Source organism: Schistocerca serialis, chromosome 3 (genome assembly GCF_023864345.2).
Source record: "Schistocerca serialis cubense isolate TAMUIC-IGC-003099 chromosome 3, iqSchSeri2.2, whole genome shotgun sequence".
Taxonomy (NCBI): domain Eukaryota; kingdom Metazoa; phylum Arthropoda; class Insecta; order Orthoptera; family Acrididae; genus Schistocerca; species Schistocerca serialis.
In genome coordinates this window covers 867,713,748-867,736,645 of record NC_064640.1, presented here as the reverse complement: position 1 = coordinate 867,736,645, position 22,898 = coordinate 867,713,748, and the positions used below count along the sequence as shown (strand labels likewise).

General features: G+C 37.2%; 1 protein-coding gene across 5 annotated transcripts in view; it reads right to left on the bottom strand.

Annotated features, from left to right (window-relative positions):
* Positions 1-1,751: 1,751 nt before the first annotated feature.
* LOC126471009 (bone morphogenetic protein receptor type-2) overlaps positions 1,752-22,898 on the bottom strand; it is a 378,855-nt gene continuing 357,708 nt past the window's right edge. For all 5 annotated transcript variants that reach the window (XM_050099064.1, XM_050099067.1, XM_050099068.1 and 2 more), the window contains 2 exons: positions 8,875-8,997; positions 1,752-4,806 (listed from right to left, as the gene is read on the bottom strand). In XM_050099064.1, coding sequence (XP_049955021.1) covers positions 3,512-4,806; positions 8,875-8,997 — 1,418 coding nt within the window. In that variant the 3' untranslated portion in view covers positions 1,752-3,511. The remainder of the gene's footprint in view (positions 4,807-8,874; positions 8,998-22,898) is intronic.

Genomic DNA, 22,898 nt, shown 5'->3' with positions numbered 1-22,898 from the left:
TCTCGAATGTGGTGTGTATTCACAATATGATCCTTATAAGAGAGCTCGTTCATCAGTCCTAGAATCTTATTTGGTCTGTACAGGGTATTTCATTGTTATCATTTTTTCAATAATTTCAACAATAAATCCATATTTTTATGAGAGTAAAACCAGGAAATAAGTTAAATATTGGGAGGATGCATGATGAGGATCAAAACCTATCCACAAATCTCAAATGCAAACATTTTAGTATACATACAACATTAATGAAATTGCCTTTCCATTCACTTAGTATTTTAATTTTGTAAAAAGGAGTCCTATTTTCATCTACTGCTTTCTTAACAAACTGAGTAAGATATAAGGGAAAAGTGTCTGGCATGTCCTAAACAAATCAAAGAAATTTTAAACTGGTTGTGTGTCACAAACGGAATTTTGTATACCACAACACACATAATGAATCAATCAGATTCTGACAAGGTGTTAACAGTTTTGGATAAGGCCTTTTCCATGACATGTAATCTGTCAGCAATAACATAACTGTGACAATATGAAACTGTAAATGAAGAACTAGAGAAATAACGTTATAGCAAATGTTGCCTGAATGAAATGTTAATATACTGATTTATTTCTTATATGATATCTTATCCAAAAGTTCTCCCTGAATACTAGAAAGCTTCACATACTTCTTACATGCATTATATGACACTATGTTATTAAAACGAAATTGTGATTTTTATGGCAGCAAAGTCTCAAAATGTTTGGATTATAACAGTTACAAAAATTTCATGAAGCCATATACTTCACTAGGCAACATAAAATTATGATTAGATTCCAAAAGCAGATAACTCAGTACAAAACAAGAATATATAGTGAGAAGAGGAAAGTTAGCTACAAGTTTTTGTCCATAACACTATTCAGTAAACTAATAGATTATGAGCCAGAATTGCTGGCCAGTAAATATATCGTGCCACCAATAGACATACATAAGAGTAAATGGAGTGCAAAAGCATATACCCCTCTCCTCCCTGCCGAAGGAACTATTAATTCCGAAAGCTAGAAAATGTGCACCTTTTACTTTTATATTTGTCTATTAGCAGTGCTACATATATTGCCTCCTGAAGATAAGCACTTGCAAGCAATTCTGTGCCATAATTTATTAATTCGTCGACTGAGTTTTCCTCTGATACTACTCAGCAAAACTTTTTACCTAAAAATCCAATTTCAGTCAATAATGAAAGTACACAACATATGAAGATTACAAAATCTTCATAAAATGAGAAAGTGCAATTTTATGTAAACACTACCTCATCAGTTCAGAAGTTAATTTCCACAAGTTGCTACATTCAAATGATCCCCTCCAGGTGATATTCTGCCAGTTACTGAGAATAAAAAACAAAATTTAATATTTAAAGCCCGCTCACATACAAAATGACACGCGTGCCAGATCACTTCTTGGATCAATAATTTTGGTAACATTATCACAGACATGGAATACTTAAATTGCAGTACATGAAGACGGAGTGATTAAAATGCAGAAAACTTTAAACAGACAGCACTTAGTGACACTTCAAAACAGCTAACTCATAAATTGGAAACTTATTTGACATTAAATGTGTACTAGCTTTCTTTCTTAAAACTATTTGAAAAATGAGATAACTAAGGACACTTCACTGAAAAGCCATTACTTTCCACAGTCATAAAAATTTTTGAACCTTCACTTATTTTCACAAACATTATGCCTCTTTTTGTTGCAATTAACATTTGCACGATCATCACTTTGTCATAAAATTTGACCACTGGGTATGAATATACATTGAACCACTCACAAAATTTAGGATCTTTCTGAACTGGCAGGATGCAAAGGTAAAACTCGATTAGAATTTAAGAACACTCTTTAGTCATAAAATTTCATAAACCGTTAATGTGCCATTTACACATTACAATGCTGTAATTACAGATCTGAATGCCAATGAGACGTAACTATTTTCAGACCACAGGAATAGCCCCAGTTCAAATAATAAGCATGATAAGCTGTAAAATTTATTTGAGTCTACAGCAATAGTAATTTTTCACTTGCAGTTCATTTGTGATTTCACATGCAATTGCATCTCTTGCTGGTTACATGAATAATTCTGTCTGAGATCAAGAGTCTTTCAGCACATAAAGAGAGAACACAACAACTGGTGCTCAGAGTACCTGTGACGGACCAAAAATATGAGAAAAAGGTTAGCATTTTGTTCCAACTGAAACTGAATTTTCTTGGAAAATTTGGCCTTAACTATAACAGCCCAGATAAATCATTTAACCTCAACATTTTGCTCTTGGTTCATGGACTGCTATTGCTTAACTGTCAGTTGAAGGATGAGCAGTGTGAAACTGCATCACATACTTCCTTACAGGCAGTAGAAAATGGGAACTGCCTTACTTGTCTTCACATAAAATTAGAATATGGAATACATTCACTTACTTATACAACATTCTAAATGAATGATCTCTGTATGACAATGCAACACTTAAACATAAACATTATGTCTGTTTTCTCTCTCTCTCTCTCTCTCTCTCTCTCTCTCTCTCTCTCTCTCTCTCTCTCTCTTACCTTTCTGATGGATTGGGATGAAAATAACTTACATAGCAAGAAACACTTGAAATCATAGCAGATTATGTACAATAACTTGTGGGTCTAAAATGGTGACTAACAAAGGCAGTATTCTGTCAAGGATGTATAGTTACAGAAGTAATCTCTCTACAAAATGATAAAATATTATAAAGAAATATTAATCAGTTGCAACTAACTGCTATAAGCTATTTTACACTTTCAGTTCAATCATAATTATGAACTGATGACACAAATGAAAGACTGCAGAGCCACAAGAAAATGAAGAAAAACTGATGATATTCAGCTATAACAAGTGGCAATTCCAGACACTGACAATAAGTCCCTGCATAATGCATTCAACATCTGTTATTTAATAGTAATGATAAAACCAAGTGCTACAGACAAAATGAAATATTCACTGGAGATCTGAAGAAACTTAGCAAATATAAAGAAAAACAATGCAGTACCTTTCTTTCATTAATCACAGGAGGCCTTACTTACATCTTTGGAAGTTACAACTATATTACAAGTAATGATCCTCACTATGTATCACGCTCCTGGCATTGCCAGAAACTTTGATGCAGCCCAAAAGTTTCTTAAAATATTGAGCTCCTGGCACAACCAGAAACTTCTATGCAGCCCATAAGTTACCTAAATATGAAGCTCCTGACATTGCCAGAAACTTGTATGCAGCCCATAAGTTACCTTAATATAAAGCTCCTGACATTGCCAGAAACTTGTATGCAGCCCATAAGTTACCTAAATATAAAGCTCCTGACATTGCCAGAAACTTCTATACAGCCCATAAGTTACCTAAATATAAAGCTCCTGACGTTGATAGAAACTTTTGTGCAGCCCAAAACTTGCTTAAAAGTACAATTTACTGAAAGCTCTTATAATATCACAATTGCAATATCTTTCGTTTTATCAACAGTTTTAGCAGCTACATGCGTCATTACTTCTAAGTTTCAGTTTTCTGTCATTCTGCGAGGAATAGGGCACAACCTTTTCAAGTATCTCTGAACTACAAGAAATGTCAATGTTTGTTGGTACTGAGCTTGAAAAAATTTGACTGCTATTAGTTTTCAGATCTGTATTTGCACATGAAGTTTTACTGAATTCTTTAGTAATCATCATTCTATCATCATATAATGAAAACCGTGCAGTACCTCCTTTACCACGGTTTCTCCTAACAGAAGGTGGAACATCACCAGGAGTCTTCACCCTTAAATTTGGGTCCTTTAAACGAGATGCATTTTCATTACTTCTGTTGCGGAAAACTTGATGGATCTGTTCCTTGAGATTCTGGCGAGACACAGCAACAGACGTATCTTCACACACCATTGTTGGTTTTGCAGGTGTCAGTGCTAATGTACATGGTCTCTGACTCTTTGTCACTTTGCTGTCTTTATTTTCATTGTCATTTCTATTTGTAGTTGAGATCAATGGTGACATTACAGATGTAACTACACCAGTATTTGTACTAACACCATTCACAAGTTTATCAGGTGGTGAAACACAAACCTTTGTTTCCATTAATACTGGGGATCTTTTTGATAAAGGAGCTACAGTAACCGAAGTTTGGCGAGCTAATAAGTTAGATTTCACATCGTCATCCACCTCATCAAATTCCTTTACAACAGTATTCCCTGAATCAACAGTATGGGCTTCTCGTTCCTTTGACATGCCAAAAAGTGATTTTGTTTTTGAATCTAAATATTTTTTAAATCCCTCCCATCTACTACTACCTTTTCCCCAGTTTGACCAATGTGAACTTTTAGTATGTGTTACACCATCAACAACAGCTGAGCCATTTCCAGGAATATTGGGTTGTTTTGGAATTCCGGTACATGTAGAATTTGTGTCATAGACAGCATTTTGTACATAAGGAATGGGTGTTGCAGGTCTTATGCTATTGTTACCAGCTGTCAACTGTGATGTACTAAGATAATCATGTGAAACAAGTGCCTGAGGCTCATACAATGCAGTGTTTATTAAATAATTACTAGCAGAAGCATGCTTGAAAGACCTGTCAACTAACGTATTTCCATTACAAGCTAAGTCCTCGTCTGAAGGTGCTGTCAGCATCAAATTCCTCTCCATGCATGGATTTCGTCCTTGATATGGCTGCAGTGATGCTCTCTGATGTTGCACTGAAGAAGTTAGCCCAGAAGACAAAGGAAAAGTGTGCGTGCCTCCGGGTGGAACAAATGTCTGATTTGAATTTTTATCTGTAAAAAGAAGTCACCAAGATGGTATTTACAATTTACCATAATATTAAGCAAATGAAAAATCCACAGTGCTCAGTGTCTGTACCTTTATCAGTTCCTAAAAAGTAACCAGTTCAAACTATTTAAACAGTTTCAGGAAATTTACTATTACAAAAATAGTCATATGTATTATACACACTTCACCATGGTTTGTAGATTTTTTAGCAGTACCAGTTCTCTGACACAATGAGATGCATGTCTGCCTTGAATTTCTTTGCATAAATCACTTACTATGGTAAAGTTCTGAGTGTTTTCAACTTATTACAACAACATTAATTGTGGGATTAAAGTTAACAACCTCATGTATGATGATATCCTCAGTGAATACTTAGTACCTTTCTGTCCTATTACAAGTTAAATTTAAAAAAAAAAATCAATATACTCATGAACCAGTCCAAACCTTTCTTGTAACCTCTTTCCATGCAACCTATTTTTGTGACATTCTCACATGAACTGTGTGTGCTATGTACCCTCTGTGTTACTCTTCCATACACACTCTTACGGCCCTCAGCTGATCTGTCTATGGTTCCACACACTTTAGCATTATCAATGGATACATTGCAAGAACATCTTGTAATAAGTCTCGGTTGACAATGGCTAGTGGGGTCTCAGTATCTATTCTGTAAATGTAAGCATTTTCTTCACCGACAACTAATTGCTTTAGTCTATTGTTTCAGGCACAACAACTATGTTGCATGACATGGATGGTTCAGTTTAGGAGACATTAGTCAGGTCAATAATAACAAATTCTTTAGTGAATTTTGTAACTTATTTTTTCTCCAACTTTGTGTGTGTGTTGCAGAGGGGGGGATGCAAGACATGAGTTGATTAAAAGAGAAACTGCTAGCTGACTTATATTAAGGCAAACTGCTATTGATAAAAACTAATTGATTTAGCCCATTTTGCTTATCATGAGGTCTACACCACACTTAATTTTAAATTTCATTTCATTTAAGTTATCAGCTCATCTTCTTAACAACTTCAGATGAATACATATTACAATTCCCCTAACATGGCCAAAGTAGATTCATTCCAAACCCTTCATATACAATGGGCTTGTACTCTGTGCCTTCACTGGAGCATTACACTCTTCACAAACCTGGTCGACAACCTGAATTTATTGTTCTGCTCTCACTGTTCATCACCAGATCCCTTTTCCTCCTCTGAAATCGAGATCAGTATGACCACCCTATGACACAACAGAATGCTTCACTAAAACTTTAAATAATGGTGGCTAGTATGAGAAGAATGACAAGCAAATGTTAAGTTTAGATTCAGCATATTCTTGGATTTCTGCATTAGTAAATCCATATCTGAAAATGTGAAAATAATAATGATAAAAATAAAAATGAAACCTGATACCAATAAATCTTGAATGACTAAAGAAATTAGCCCATATTAAAAAAATGTAAAAGAGTGTTAATACAATGGCAGTTTAATGTTATAAACAAGCTATACCACATTAAGGAAAGTTGCAGCACTCTTTCTACGAGCTGTCACATTTGCACAAAGCAACTTCAAAAATAGAATTAAGCTTTATGACACACAGGGAACTGTGTCACAGAATAAAATACTATTTATGTCAGAGGTTATGAGAAATCACAAATGATGATTCCTGTACTGCACCTGCCTATTCCTCATACTCCTGCTTCATTTTTGTTGACAAAAATTAACAAGTTTAACTATTTTATTACCCTATTTTTATAGTTACCATCATCCTTCTGATATAAAATCAAAGACATCAATCATTTCCTCATCTACTTCCTACTGTCATCGTGTCTACAGTGGTAAGTTGGGATGCCATCTCACTCTATGTGATCCTACATGTCTACAGTCATATTGTGACTTCTTCTCACCAAGCTTAAAAACCCAATTCCACTAGTCCATTCCTTGTAATTTACTACAATATATATTCTTTTGCAAATCAATTAGTCTTTTCAGTTGGTTGCTCGACATATAATACACTCCTAATCTAGGCACCAATTCGAACAGTAATACACTGTGACCGAAGGAAAAGTTTTACTCATTTAAATTTGAGTTTCACTAATTTGTTTGAGTTTGTACTGGACATCCTACCAACAGAGAATGGAAGTGTATTGACTCGCTGATTAACTATTGTTGCGTGCTCTGGCTAGAGTCATTTGGCAGCAACAATCAAGGAACATGCAATAGCACACTGGTCTTTTATCAATTAAGTTCTAAATTGGCTTCTGCAATTCTCCTTTAAGTAACTCCACAGTCCTCCTCACAGGTTGGAATTATTGATATTCCTGTATGTCAATCTTTTTAGCAACGGTTGTGGGACTCGACTGTTCAATACAGGATGTCAAATTAAACACCTTTCAGCCATCAATGTCAACCTTATTTTATTGGGCAACCAGTTTCAGCATTTTACTGTGCCATCTTCAGGCCCTTGACAGACATGTAGAAATAATCTACCTTGCTTGTTATCAAAACAGTACTAGTATTGCTGGCCCCTGTTTTAATCACAAGCGAGGTAGATTATTTCTACATGTCTGTCAAGGGCCTGAAGATGGCATAGTAAAATGCTGAAACTGGTTTCCCAATAAAATAAGGTTGATAACTGACAGCTGAAAGATGGTTAATTTACATCCTCTACTGATGTTCCAGTCCTCCTAGTACAGAAAAATCTCTGGTTATACTGGGGATCAAACACAGGTCCTCTGTGTAGTAGCTAGATACAATATATGACAAAAAATATCTGGAACCCCTATGTAATGCAAACTGCCCACCAGATGTCACGAGAGGCAGACCCACCAGTGTAAAAGGAAGCTGGAAGTACTGTGTTGTCAGTGAGCTTTAAGAGGAATTAGGCACAGTGCCTGTTTCCTCTTACAGCCCTTATCCATGTACAGTGTGCTATGTCATGTATCTATCTATAATCTTTACTGACAAGTACCACTGTTATGTCAGTTCCAATATCCATAATTTTTATATGGCTTTAAATATGATTTTAAGAAGTTATTTTATATGATGAGAGCATTTTGCTTATAAATTTGTTCAGCTGTCACTACATGTAATTGTTTTGGATTTTCTGATAAAGACACCCGTAGTCAGTGTCAAAACCAGGTAAAGTTAAATCTTGGTGCAAGCAGTTGGCTGTATTATACAAATTATTTTAATTTAACATCAAGTTATACTGCACAATTATTGACAATAATTGTGACTTTACACTTTTCTCATAAAATTGGTGATCCAAGATAAGGGAATGCAACACTCATTTGTTTTGCAAATTCACTAGGTCTTTCCAGTACCAATATGGTAACACTGAGATATACCTTGCCTGAACCAAGCAAACCACATGTTTAGCTGTTCTCATATGCTTTCTCTCTGGTTTGAACATACTGCACTCAAACATTGTTGTAATTGGATCTCTGTTTTTAATTATTGCTGACAATCTACAGTTACAATGCCCGAATTTTTACAGATTTCCATTTTTAACCTCTGTTTTTCAGCAACTCCCGTCAGCAGGTGCCTCTTCTTTTAAGTGAAATAGCAGTTGGTTTTCACATCAATTTTTCTGCCATTGTGTATAAAAAATAAATTTACAGTGCTTATGTTAAAAAGTAACAAAATTATTTCAACACATAATTCACAGATTTTGACACAATTCACTGAATTCGAAAAGTGCCTAAGTATTTTGACACTGGCAATGCCCGAACACAAGTGATAGTAAAGCAACAGTAGTAAATATTGTTTACTTTGTTGGGTCTAAAAGAAAAAGGGAGTCAATAAAACTGGGCTATATTGTAGTTGAAGAAAGCAGGTGTATTTTTTTGTCCAAGAAGTGAAATATTTTCATATCATATGACTTTCATTGAAATTATATGAAGCTGCAGTATGTTACTTTCCCTTTTAAATTCATAGAGGAATTTACTGCTTAATCACACAATAAAGCATATAAGTAAAACAACACATGAATATCTACAGAGTGGCTAACAAAGTCTCCAACTTTTTGTTTCACGTAACCAGTTTTTTAAACAATAGAAATAAATGTTTTAAACTTACATGAAGACTCTGCATGAGAATCTGAAGGAGATATTGTCACAGTAGTTTCTATAGTGCCTTCAGACAAATTGGACTCGCAGGCATCTTTGCCACAAGTTCCACTTCCCGACTTAACAGAATAATCTAGGCAAAAGAAAATGATGTAAGCTACAATATTATTATAATTAGGTTAATTTCAGTGTCACACTGTTTTAAATAACTAATAAAAGTATGTTGTCATACATAATAAAATATCCTACTTTACTCACACACACACACACACACACACACACACACACACACACACAAATAGCTGCCACATTAATAGAAGTCATGGCTGTGGCTGGAATGTTAATAACCACAGATGTGCAACTGTTAGCGTGTTTCCACACAAAGTGAGGAGTGATAGACAGGAACACAGAAGGTAGTCATGACTGTTAGGTTTTTTAAATTCCTCTTTTTCAGACCAGCAATTACATTCACAATTATATTTCTGATTTGTGTCATAAAGGTTTAAAAATTCTCACAGCTAGTACATATTTATACAGGGTGATATTTTCCACCATGTACAAACTCTAGGGATTGATCAATTAGAGCATAGGGAACAAAAAAGTTCTAATGAATTTATGTCTGAAAATGCATTGTTTTCATGCTAGTGACCATTTATTCAGTTATACATTGTTACAGAAACTGTGGTGTAATACGCACTACACCATGCAGCCACTTCTGTCTCATACATTCACATCGGCCAGGCTGCATCCAAACAGTGTCTAAGGCAGCATGTATATGCTGCTCCAGTGTCTGTACATCAGGAATGGGCTCTGCATACATGATACTTTTGAGATGGCCCCATAACCAGAAATCACACAGATCAAGATCTGGTGAACAAGCAGGCCAAAGAACTGGATCCCCTCATTCAGTCCATTGACCAGGGAAGACACGATTGAGATGCATCCGGATGAAAATGGTGAAGTGGGCTGGAGCACCATAATGTAGCAGCCACATACCCTTCTTCCAGCAAGGGAGGCAAATTCACCTGCAAGAAACACCAATAATTTCAGCCTGTTAGGTGATGGAGAAGGAAAGCTGGTTCCAAAACATGGCCACCTATTATCCCGGCCCACACATTCCAACTACACTGAATCTGAAGATTCACTGTCACTATCCACGGGAGTTCCTCAAACTATCCCACAGATGACTGTTATGAAAGTTGAAGTTATCACTCTGCGTAAAGATGACTTCATCTATGGATAGAATGGATGATGCAAATCATGCATTCATGGTTGACTGCTGAAGAAACCGGTGTGAAACTGCTACCGATGTGGAAAGTCTAAGCCCTTCACACGCTGTAAATGATAAGGGTAGTAACAATTGTCATGAAGAATGTTCCACACGGTCATCTGGCTTACCCTGTACTGGTGGACTAACTGCCCAGCACTGATGCAGCCGTTGCCTTCCACAGTGTTAATCACATTTTCCTCCAAGTCTGGTGTCCAAGCGTTTTGGGTACGTCCTTCATGAGTTCCTGCTTCCTGAAACGACCCTGCCTCAGACAAACAGTGAAACAATGTTGCAAACATTGAATTCTGTCGTTGTTGTCAGTGGAGATAGAACTCCTGATACAACCTTGCTGCCCGTTGCCACTTGCCTTTCCATAAGTAACCACCATGTTGACAAGCACTCAATTTGAATACAGAACCATTGTCTACAATGCTGTATCACACCCACTATAAGGTGAGTCAGCATGAGAAGTGAATCGGACACAACATTACCAACTGCTACGGCTGGAGAGCGCACTACAGCATGGTGTATGAGGAACAGTCCACCCTCTAAGAGGAAACCATGCAGACTGTAACTGTGGTTGCATGGTACAGTGCATTTTAGACTGCAGTCTCTGTAACAAAGTATGATTGAATAAATGATCTCTAGCATGGAAACCATGCAATCCCAGACATACGTTCATTAGACCTTTTTTGTTCTTTATCCTCACACTGAACAATCCCTAGAATTTGTACACGGTGGAAAAAAAAGAAAAAAAAATCACCCTGTATACAACTTCAGTTTTTCTCTGCTAGAACTATCAAATTTTGCGCAGTGGATTCCTAAGCAGCTTATCCTGCTGTCGACAGTTCTCCTGTAGGTCTATTAACTGCACCACAGCACTTAGATATAAAGATAAAGAACACATTTATAACATGAATACTTTAGTTTTTTCTTACAGAATTATATGTTAAGGAAAATATGCCTTATTTTTGTGTTATTTGAAGTAGTTACAGAATACTGCATAAGTTCAACTTCTTTTTTAGACAAAAGAGCCTAATGAACAACACATATTTGGGATGCCATATTTAGAATATAAGCTTGGAGAACGAACTGTCTTACACACTCCATCTGTGAATTTAACAAAATCTTGGAAAATGTGATTTTTTATTTTAAGATGTGTGTATAAATAATAAACACTATGAACCATGTATCTTGCATATCCTGAATATTTTGTAAACAGTTCCATCTATCAAACTGTTGGCAACACTCTGCCAGGCATGATGGGCAAGTTTTGTGGTCTTGTAAAACAATGGGCATCATCACTGGGGAGACATGTCCCTCACCCCACATAATTTTCTCTTATCCAATTTGACTGTTAAAATGTGTTATGTATGTTCAGATGACATTCCTAATCCTTACAGCTTCAGAAATTTCTCATATTTTCAGTTGGTGATCCTCCATGACCATTTTATGTATTTTTGCAGTAATTTCTGTGGTGGTGACAAATCTTGACTGAGCACTAAATGGATCATCATCTAAGCTGTTCTGACCATTTTAAACTTGTTTGTCCAACTGAAGTGGGAACAACTGAAGTGTGTTCTGTGAAAATCAGTAAGATTTTAATAAATGTAAACACAGTCTGTAGTAGACTCTAATGTGATTTTTATTTAATCGTGTGATTAGCTAATTTTTACTACTTGTCGTTGTCAAGCACCAGTAAAACCAACATGGAAAAGCACTACATTGTTTACATACATCGCCAGGTACAAATAACACTTTACACGCCTCACATTAGACATTACTGCACAAATTTCTTACAACCACGTTATAACTGCAGTAACATTTTATCTTAATATAATGTGTGTAAAGCGTTATTTATACATGGTGATGTATGCAGAAAATGTAATGCTTTTCCATGCTGATTTTACAGGTGCTTGACAATGACAAGTAGTCAAAATTAACTAATCGCACGATTAAATAAAAATCACATTACAGCTTACTATGGGTAGTGTTTACTTTTATTAAACATCTGGAAGCTGCAGATCACCGCAAATAAAAAATTTTTCAGTAAGAATATCTTTTGCTCACATACTGTTCTTTATGAAATACTTAAACACTGCTCAAATATTGATTTTTTCACCTTCACAAATCACCACAGATCTCCAACCACAGCACTTCACACATCACCTGTTTACTCATAAAGGATGGCCTATTATTTTGTGGGTACCTTGTTGTGGCAGTGCTGACATCTGGTGGTGATTCCATGAACTCTTCAAACTGCCCTCACACAAGTGATATTGGGATGGCTGGGGTGTGGGGAAATACTTTGTGATTTTGTAATCCATGTCTACAAATCACCAAGAATTTAAAAACCTGTTGATATAATGTGCCACGATTTGATGTTCAATGAATCACATGTATATTCCTTTAAATGTATTGATAATATGAACTCTCTACTGAAACCTGTTGCACATCGTGGGAAATTGTCTGCCAGTTTGCATCAAATGCTGAAATCATCACACTTCCTTGTCTTTTAATAACTGGTTCATCTCACAGATTGCTCCTATTTCCATAAACTGTTTCACTTGTAAACTCTGGGTGTAATGGAGTGCTTCAGCTACACAGTGAACAAATGGGGGGTTTAAAATCATAACTGTCTAAGGTGTAAGTCACTGTTCTACCATTTGGAGAAACTAAATGTTGTAACTAATCTATGGCATTTCATTTATTTATTAAACAAAATAGAATGCTATATCTAGCTATTTCTGAGAAAATTTTGCTGTTAACCTTAACAATTAGTTCCATAACTGAACCACTCTTTCCAAGAGGTTTTGAGTGCTGTGTGAAAAACTACGTCAATCATATTAAAAGCACTAGTGATGTTTGAGTATCTCAGAAGATAAGAAATGATAGAAGTGTTAATTTTGATTCCTAAAATTATTTACAGAATATTCAGGTGCCCAGGTTATGTAGTTCTAATATTTTTACACAAGATATGTCATTACATAGTTAATGACAAAGTGAGAAACAAACACAAAAAACCTCTGAATTCTCTGTGATTTGCTTATTTTATATAGAAAGTATGTTAATACTGTTTATTATGGGTTTCACTTTTGTTTTTAATTAACAACAAAAGAAAAAATATTTTGTAAAATCAGTTAACTGACTGTCATTGTAATCTCTAATTTACAAATGATAAAAATTTAAAAAGGGCCATCATGATTCATCCCACAAAGAAGATAACAGAGGTATATTTTATTGATGTGTCTGGTGCATACCACGAGCTGTATACTGGTAACTGTTACAAAAACAGTAGCGTATGATGAGACATTGTAGCTGACATTACTAATTTGAACTACCCTTCATGATAGGCAGTTTTATGCATGCCTGTCAGGAAAACAAAAGTATGTGGAGACACAAGAAGAACGAATTTCCTCAGGGAAGTGCCTTAGCACCACTGCTGTGCAGTATACAGGGTGTAAATGATAACTGTTTACAATGTACCACAGTGGCGCAGAGGAAGTTGAGATTAATAATTTTATATGTGACATTTTCAGTCTATCACGTCTGGGAAACTACCTCCATCTGGTCTAGGAAAACCACATAAGATACAATGCATGTATGTCACATGAGATTTTCAATATTTTCTTGCTCTCGTTGCACCTTCTATTAGTCCCAGAAAAAATGAATTGGAACTTTTTCATAAAAAATTGAATGTAGTTTAATTATGTACTGAGATATGTTTTCATTAGAGACTGCAGTTTTTGAGTTACTCAAGAAAAATGCTCAAAAGTGACCTGCACTATTTTCATAGAGTGGCTCTATGATGTTGGTGAAGGTCTTTGCCTGGTAGTAGCATGGACAGAGTGTGTGTGTTGTCTCAGACAGTCATGTACGCACAGCTGTGGGAACAGTTTCTCGTGAATGGTCAGTCAGGGTGGCTGCAGCCTGGCAGTGATATGGACTGGACAACACAGCTACAGCATGGCCAATAAAGTCAACATTGGAGTGCTTGCCTGAACGGTGTCCGTTTACAACTTGTGAAGGTTGGTGCAAGGTGCAGTGAAGTCCACTCCCCTCTGCAAAGAATCCAGTGTGGTCATTATCACAGAATCTTCCCAAGAATCCATGCAAATAGTCCTAGGCCCTGTCTGAATGCATGAAAAAAGGAAGGTGAACTGTCAAATTGAGGTATAAGCAGAAATTGTGGGATGGGTGCTTGAATTGTGTGATTGATGCCCCACTGCCAGACTTGGCTACAGAAAACGGAAGTGGAAGTGGGCTATTTTAGTGCCTGACTTGTTTAATAATTGTTCTAAGTTAATGTGTCTTTGATGTGTCAATGAACTGCTCAGTCTGAAATAACAGTTGTATTGTGGGCCTTGTCTCTGTTCTGTCAAGAAGTGCTACTTGACCATTGACAAATAAATAACTGTTTAAACTATTTGCTAAAGACTTTGCTAAAAACTTTAAAGAAAGGTGTTAAAGTTGGTCATTTTGCTGAGCCAACTAGTGGCCAACAGTAATTAACGTGGTAACTGCCTTTCTTATAATGTTAGTAGACTATTTTATTCAGTTATTTCAGTCTTGAAAAATGTAAATATTGTCTTCTTGTATGTATTAAGGACCATCTCGTCTGTAAAGAAAAAATACCATATGTTTGCTGTTCTGCAGAGTCAGCATGGTGAATGCATTAGTTAAAAAACAGTCATGAAGTTATTGTTATTTCTTGAAAATAAAGAATATTTTGCTTTTAGGCTTTATTTTCAGGATTTTAAGGTTTGCTGTAAATGTATGTCTCTTCAATTAAATGCTCATAAACTACTCGAACTTTTGCTTCAATCAAACATGCCACTGAGGTTAAAGTCCAGTAGTGTCACAAAACACACCCCTACAATCACCCTCCACTGGTCAGGATTTTTTGAATGTTGTTCATGGTCCTCCCTCCTATCACTGCAGAAAAATTTGCAACTACATAAATTATTTTCCATAATCAACCTTTTTTTGTTTTATAGTTACTGTTTACAGCCTGTATACACACATGACCAACCTACACCAAACCATATCAAGTGATTCACTTACATGGGTGACATTTCAATGATAGCACAACAGTTTCCTTTTGCCTACGATGAAGAGCAGCTAACAAACAATTTGAAGAAACTAAACACATTAACAAAAGTTTTGTATCAGTACAATATGCTGTACATGTGTGTTGCTGTTTTGACTGTTACAGCAGCAATTAGATGATCACCCCTCAAATTGTTTTTAAACATACACACTGTTACCTGTGTGTGGACTGCAGCATTTCAGCTGAAACGAAGCACATCAGAGATATCTGTGGAACAGTCAAGTGAACATCCATCATGCCATGAAGGACAATTATGATCAATGATCAGGTCCACATTGGCACGTTGAGTGCAGAAGGCTTGTCAAAGAGGGAAGTTGCTCAATGTGTACCAGAGCCAAACTGATGTGCAGCAGACATGGAATCAGTTCCAATTGACAAGTTATGTTACAGACCTACACCACACAGGTTGTCCACGTCCAGGAAATGCAGTGGATGATCAATATCTATGACTTTTGAGTCAAATGAAAGAAACCATGGGCCTAGTGGTCCAGAACTGATTTCACTGTTCAGAGAGGCTACAGGACATTATGTACCATATCAAACTATTAGGAGACAATTGGATGATGTGAATCTCCAATCCTGGTATCCATTGTGAGCATCACACTGTACACCACATCACCATGTACCGTGTTACAGGTGGGCAAGAAATCATGCAGAATGGATGCGCAAGGACTGGTGTCAGGTGTTTTTTACAGATGAAACTCCGATCTGTCTGCACCCTCATAATCACAGACAACACGTCTAGAGACAATCCAGTAATATCAAATACCTCCAAAACTGTGTTCCACATGTGAAAGGAGGAGAGGTGGTGGTGGTGGTGGTGGTGGTGGTGGTGGCAGAGGTGATGTGATGTGACGTGATTTTCTGGGGGGCAACCGTACACCTCTCATGGTTGTCGAGGCCAATCTCCCTGCTCTATGGTACAGGGATGTGATTCTGCAGCAAATAGTGGAACAGTATCATGAATAGTTTGATCTTGATGGGTGACAACTCGCATCTGCCTCCACAGCTGAGTGGTCAGAAAAGCTAATTGACATGCGAAGGACCTGAGTTTGATTTCAGTTACTGCCAGGGATTTTTCCTTGGTGGGAACAGAGTGCACTTAGCCTTCTGATGCCAACTGAAGAGGTACTTGATTGAGTAGTAATGGCTTCAGGTCACGAACACTGATAACGGCTGGAAGAGCAGTATGGCGACCCCATGCCCCCCCTCCCCCCCTGCCCATACTTCATTCAATGTCCCCATTGGCAGAGGATGAGTTCCCGGTTGGTCAGTACCAATTACTCCAGCAGGGCTTGTGGATTGAGTTTACATATACAGATGATAATTTGCATGATAATGTTCTCATGAATGTGTTCCTTCAGAACAGAATGGCGTAGCCTGCCTGTTCGTCAGACATGAAACAGTAAACTTTGTGTGGGATCGACTGAAATGAACTGTTTGTGGATGCTGACAATGATCATTTATGCAGAATCCCACTGTAGAGTTGGACAATTTGGACTATTTCATTGATGTTATGCCATGAGAGATTCAAGTCTGCAACCGAGCAAGGGGACATTCCTCCACATACTGACATTTTTCAGGAGTGCTATGAAAAACCCTCCATGGAAACAAATTATTTTGCTGTTACACAAATCCTTGTCTTTTGTGTTCTGGACACACCACAACTGTATACATGCGCATGAGACAGAGCCAATTTTTGTTTTGTGTGACATAGATTTCAAAACAAAGGACTGATGCCAAACTTCTGCTGATGTGTGTATCATGATACTTTGTAGCCACCTACATCAAACCAGACCCCATAAAGATACAGGCACCTCTTTTCTACTTAAACAACTAGTGAAATGAGCACATGAGTTAGAATGGAGAGAAGACAATCTTGAAACTTGTCCAACACAGAAGTACTTGGGAAAAATACTGATGAGGACATTGGTTCAAACCCACATCTGGCCATCCTGATATAGGTTTTCCACGATGTCCCTAAATCACTTTTGGCAAATGTCGGGATGGTTCCTTTGAAAGACCACAGTCAATTTCCTTCCCCATCCCTTCCTAATCTGATGGACCCATGATCTCGCTAAACCACCCAAACCAACAATACTGGCTTGCCCAGCATAATATCCTTTGTAAACTGACAAGCAAAACATCAAGCGTGAATTCTTACGCACTCAGCGCAGCAGCCCAGGCTTTGTGGGTATCTGCAGCAGAGTATGTCACACACTGTGGTGCAGCAGCAGCTACTGATGCTACAGCCATTCAGTGTAACTTGTCCAATAGCCTGATCATTGTATTCAGTGCACTGCTGTCTCAGGACAGTAGTTTGAGGAAGATTAAACAAAATTTCATATAGCCTTCTTACTTTCTCGCTGATAAAATTATTCATCATATCTGTTGATCACACGATGTATAGTGAATCGATTCTTCAATCCAACCTCAGTCCACAAACTCTATCCACTACTATGGACAGCTCCACCTCATATCTTACAAGAGGTAACACAAATATGGAGAAGAGCAAACAGGACAGAGTTTCTAGTCATATGCTTTATGAACACATACCATCATCAAGACACATAAAATACATGAAAAGTTTCTTCATGGGTAACCACATCCTCAAAGTCATCTGCAACAACTGAAATTGTCAGATGGTGAAAATAATGAGGTAGATAAGATGTCCCAGCTAACGAAGAGCCAGGCCCTGAAAAGAATCAGCCATATGCCATATGAAGAACCCTGAACTGCATCAGGATAGTGACTTCTAGATGCAACACTGATATGGTGAAATGGGGTCTGCTGCTAGCTGGGGCAGACATTCGCTGCAACTGTGGAAGAATTCAGGTCCAGAATCACTTCTCACTATGACTCCTACTAGAGATGTGATATGCAACTGAAGAAGTCCTACTAGTTAGTTGTAAAATAGAATAGAATTGAACTGAATGGCCTTGACTAGAATCTTTATTGTCACATAACTGAGGAGCTACTTGATTGAGAAGTAGCAGCTCCAGTCTTGTAAACTGACATACAGCCAGGAGAGCGGTGTACTGACCACATGCCACTTCGTATCCACATCCAGTGATGCCCATGGGCTGAGGACGACATGCCAGCCGGTTAGTACCGTTGGGCCTTCATGGTGTGTTCAGGCAGTCTTTTTTTTTTTTTTAATTGTTACATTGCATGTCATATACAATCATTTGATTGAAACATTCGTGACTCATCAATGAACAGAGTTGAATGGCTACATATGCATACAGGGTGAAGAAAAAATGCCGCCCTTTGTCAGCATGAGATTCCTCATTCAGACTCAAGACAAAAGTTTATCTAGCAAAATCAGACCAGTTGCATTTTGAAAACACATGTATAAAAATGAGAAGCTGGTAATACTGTCACATCATGCACTGGAATGTACAGAGAACCGTGTGTCAACCCTCACAACTTTACAGCCATTGTAGCTCACTGAATAGATTGCATTCTGTCATATGACAATAACCTATCACATGACAGTAGGATCCATTAAACTGTTTGCATGTGTCTATGAACTGCGCAGTGCCCAATCATAACTAGTCCTCTCAAGTTCATGTAGGGCAGTTTACCTATGGAATACACAAATTATGAACATGTCACTATGCTTTTGGTGCTGACTACATCTGAAAACTAAGCTGTGGCTGCTGCTTATAAGTGTGCTGCACAGTACCCTGAAAGGTGCCATCCCGATAAGAATGTTTTTTGTCACATGGAGCAATGCCTCTGGGAAACCAGTAATCTTTGTCCATAAGTAATGGACACAGCTCATCCAAGGACTAGACATGCTCTACAAACAGAGGGTGTAATTTCTGAAACTGTTCACTAATCACTTCAGTGAAGTACCTGTGATATTGCAAGGCAGTTCTAGATATCCCACAGACTGGTTGTTCCAGTGTTTCATGATGAATGGCTGCATCCATTTTGTTACACATTAACTCAACACCAGCAGCCAGAAGACCACATTGTACAAATACAGTTTTGTGAACGGCTTTTGCACCAAGTGGAAGATAATGGAAATTTTATAAATAACGTGATATGGACTGACAAATCTAGCTTCAATCATGAAGGTATTTTCAACCTCTGCAACAGTCATTATTTGTCAGAACACAACCCACATGTCACCCATGAATGTGGCATCCAGCCACGCTTTGGCAAAAACCTGTGAGTTGGAACCTTGGGAGGAGTGCTTTTGGACCTTTACCTAATGCCAGACAATTTGAATGCACCCAGTATCATATGTTTCTTTGCAATAATTTGCCTGACACATTAGAAAATGTTACTCTGGGCATTCGGCAACAGTTATGGTTTCAGTATGATGGTGCACAGCCACCCTTTGGAATGGATGTGTGTAGCTATTTAAGTGAAGCATTTCCAGGGAAATGGATTGGGTCAAATGTTCTGGCCTCCATGTTCTCTGGACTTTAAACAACTAGATTTCTACTTATGAGGACACTTAAAGGTTAAAAATGGTTCAAATGGCTCTGAGCACTATGGGACTTAACAGCTGAAGTCATCAGTCCCCTAGAACTTAGAACTACTTAAACCCAACTAACCTAAGGGCATCACACACATCCATGCCCAAAGCAGGATTCGAACCTGCGACCGTAGCAGTCGCGCGGTTCCAGACTGAAGCACCTAGAACCGCTCGGCCACCCCAGCCGGCTCTTAAAGGATTAAGTATAGTTTTCCATTCATGGATGTACATGATCTAATAGCTTGCTTGCAAACCATTTTGGCAATGGTGGATGCAGGTGTGTTCCGTAGGGTTCAGAAAAGTATAATCTAATGAGAGGTGAAGTGTTTGCAAATGCAATTTGGTTGCTTTGAACATCATCTCTAAAGGGAACGTTGCTCGTATGTGTATGTACTGACTCTGTGAAGATAAGCCTGGATATCAAATGTACAGAATGGAACTACTGTGCATGACACAATGTGCAACCCAATGTAGCCTACCTATTGTGTTTTTTGTACAGACAATATTCCTGTACCCACTATTATTTAACATTGTTTTCATTTGTGTCATGGATGCAACAAAGTGGCCTGTAAGAAGTTCATGTTATGCGTTAATGTTTAAATACAGGTAACAGCAGATGAAAGAAATTCACAAGATACCGCATCATGGAGGTGTAAATTGGATACAGTTTGATCCTTTAAATGGAAATAAAAAGAAATATTTGGCACAAACACGACTCAAACATTAGTGAGTCTGCATGTCTGTTCCCCATGGCATTGCTTTGTCTCACTGAGATAATGGGACAGTTCGGGTACAGCACAGAGTTCGTACTACCCTTTATTGCCCACATTGCAGGCAGTTTGAACATTGCCAGAGCCTCTTTTTTTTAATTACATTTCTATAAAGCTAATGGTGGGACCAGGGTTTGTCAGGTACACTTTTGTCTTGAACTAGGATGAATAATTGCATGCTGACTGCCAAGTGTGACATTTTTCAAACACACATGTTAAAGGAAAGCGTATGCACACACATGCAATTACATAAGGAGCTAAATAGGTGCTACATTTCATTTCTACTTTTTTCTGAAATTTTTCCACAAATTTATAACATTCCCTTTTTAAGTGTGAGTGTGTGTGTGTGTGTGTGTGTGTGTGTGTGTGTGTGTGTACTTTTTAAATATTTTTCAATGTTTTCTTCTGTGGTTTATAGCTTTCAGTCCATGAAACTGCACAACATTTTACTTCTGAGCTTCAAAATTATACGATACAGGGTATTTTCAAATATGCTATGTCTACAACAATGTAACATATAGTCTGATCTATGCCATGTTTTGAAAGCACATGTAAAAGAATTTCCTTCAAAAAGATGTGTGTTTTTACATCAAAGAGGAGTATGTCATTAAGTCAAGTCTTAAGACTAAAGGTTTGCATGACTGCCTAGGGCTAACAAAAGTTCATGAACTGAGCTGTGAAAGAGCAAATGTATGCAAAGCGTAAAGATGAAACACAAAGCTGAAAGAATGTATTTCATGTCTGTGACTTCTTATTGGTGAAATAAAAATGGGTATCTCAAAACTTCAGAGAGAAACAAATCAAGTCACTATCAAAGCAAAACTTGGGGAATTTTCTGCAGGTTATTCTAGACAATTCAGAAAGTGGGCAAAGGTGTCATACAACAAAGTGAAAACTGCTGAAGACTATAGTATATGAAAATTAAGTGGATGAAAGTTGTTTTCAAATACTTTCTAATATGGATTGTGCAAAAACTATGGACAGTGTGGAGCAACATTGCAAGATCAAAGACAGTGCAAACAAGGTGAGACAGAAAAGTATTTCTCCACAGAAAAATAACCAACATAACACGATATGAACAGTATTTGTTTACAGACTATTAAAAATTTTCCTGCGGTATCAAACTCTCTCATTAGAAAAAAATGTCAGTTGTAGGAAATATGAAAAAGATGCCACAGATACCTGCAGTGATTATAGAGGGAGTAACAGTAATCTTCCAACAACAAGTCCATCTAAAATTGACATTTTGAATTGTGATGTATTTGTAGATGTGAGATTAGAAGCATGGTAAAGCCAGACACAAATTTCATGACAGCAACTGCATCAGTCATGAAAAATTTCAGTGTTAAATAGTATAGACTTCTTGTCTTTCTTGCTGGAACAAATGATGTAGCAAAAAAGCGATGCAAAAGATTTCGTGCTTTCCCTTAAACGAACACTGTACAAATCCAGAAATACGAATGTGGTAGTTTTTTTCTGTACCCCATTGTCCTGTGTGAAGAAGGAAGTATAAAAGATGAATAAAGCTGTACAAATGCATGCAGGAAATTTAAAAATGCAATATACATTGATATAATCACACAAAGGAAACAATTTTATACTGCACATTATTTCCATATCAAGAGATTGGGAAAGGTATTTGCTAGTCATAAGATCTCAGATATGGCTCATATGGAATCAAACCTTCAGCAAGGTATTAAGCAAGTTATATATTTGAAAGACGAAAGTGACGTGCTTTAGAATTTAGCATGCGATGTGAAGAAACAGCAGTAAATTCTACCAAGACCAAGTGCAATGCTGAAAATGCTGTCTTAGCAGAAGTAAACACTGCAGCAGTTTCAGCTTAAAAGTGTGTGTAATTTGGATATGCTAAATGCAGATACATGGTACTTCAAGAAAGGAGTGATTACATATTTATGTTGGTACAAGTCAATATCTGTTGTATAAGAAATAAACTGTCAGAATTAGAGGATTTTTGTAGCATTAAGGATGTAGATGTGATACGTGTATCAGAACATTGGTTAACAGGACATGAAGTTGGCACTTTTGCTCCTCAAGGATACGTCATAGATGACATAATGTGTCGGAAACACAGAAAAAGATGGTGGTGCTGGAATTTACATCAAGCATGGTATAAAATTTTCAGAATTAGACATGATACCACACTGTTCATAAATAAATGATGAGTTTACCTGTACAACACTGACTGAAGAAAATATAATAGTTGTTAGCCTGTACAGATTTCCAAATGGAGATATAAATGTACTTTTTAAATAGTTTTAATTAGTGGTTAAGAAACTTTTAAGTTTGAAACAAAGGTTGTTATCTGTGTGCATTTCAATATTTTAAGATCCTTAAACCTGTATTGCAGACGCAAGTATCCTGTTCATAA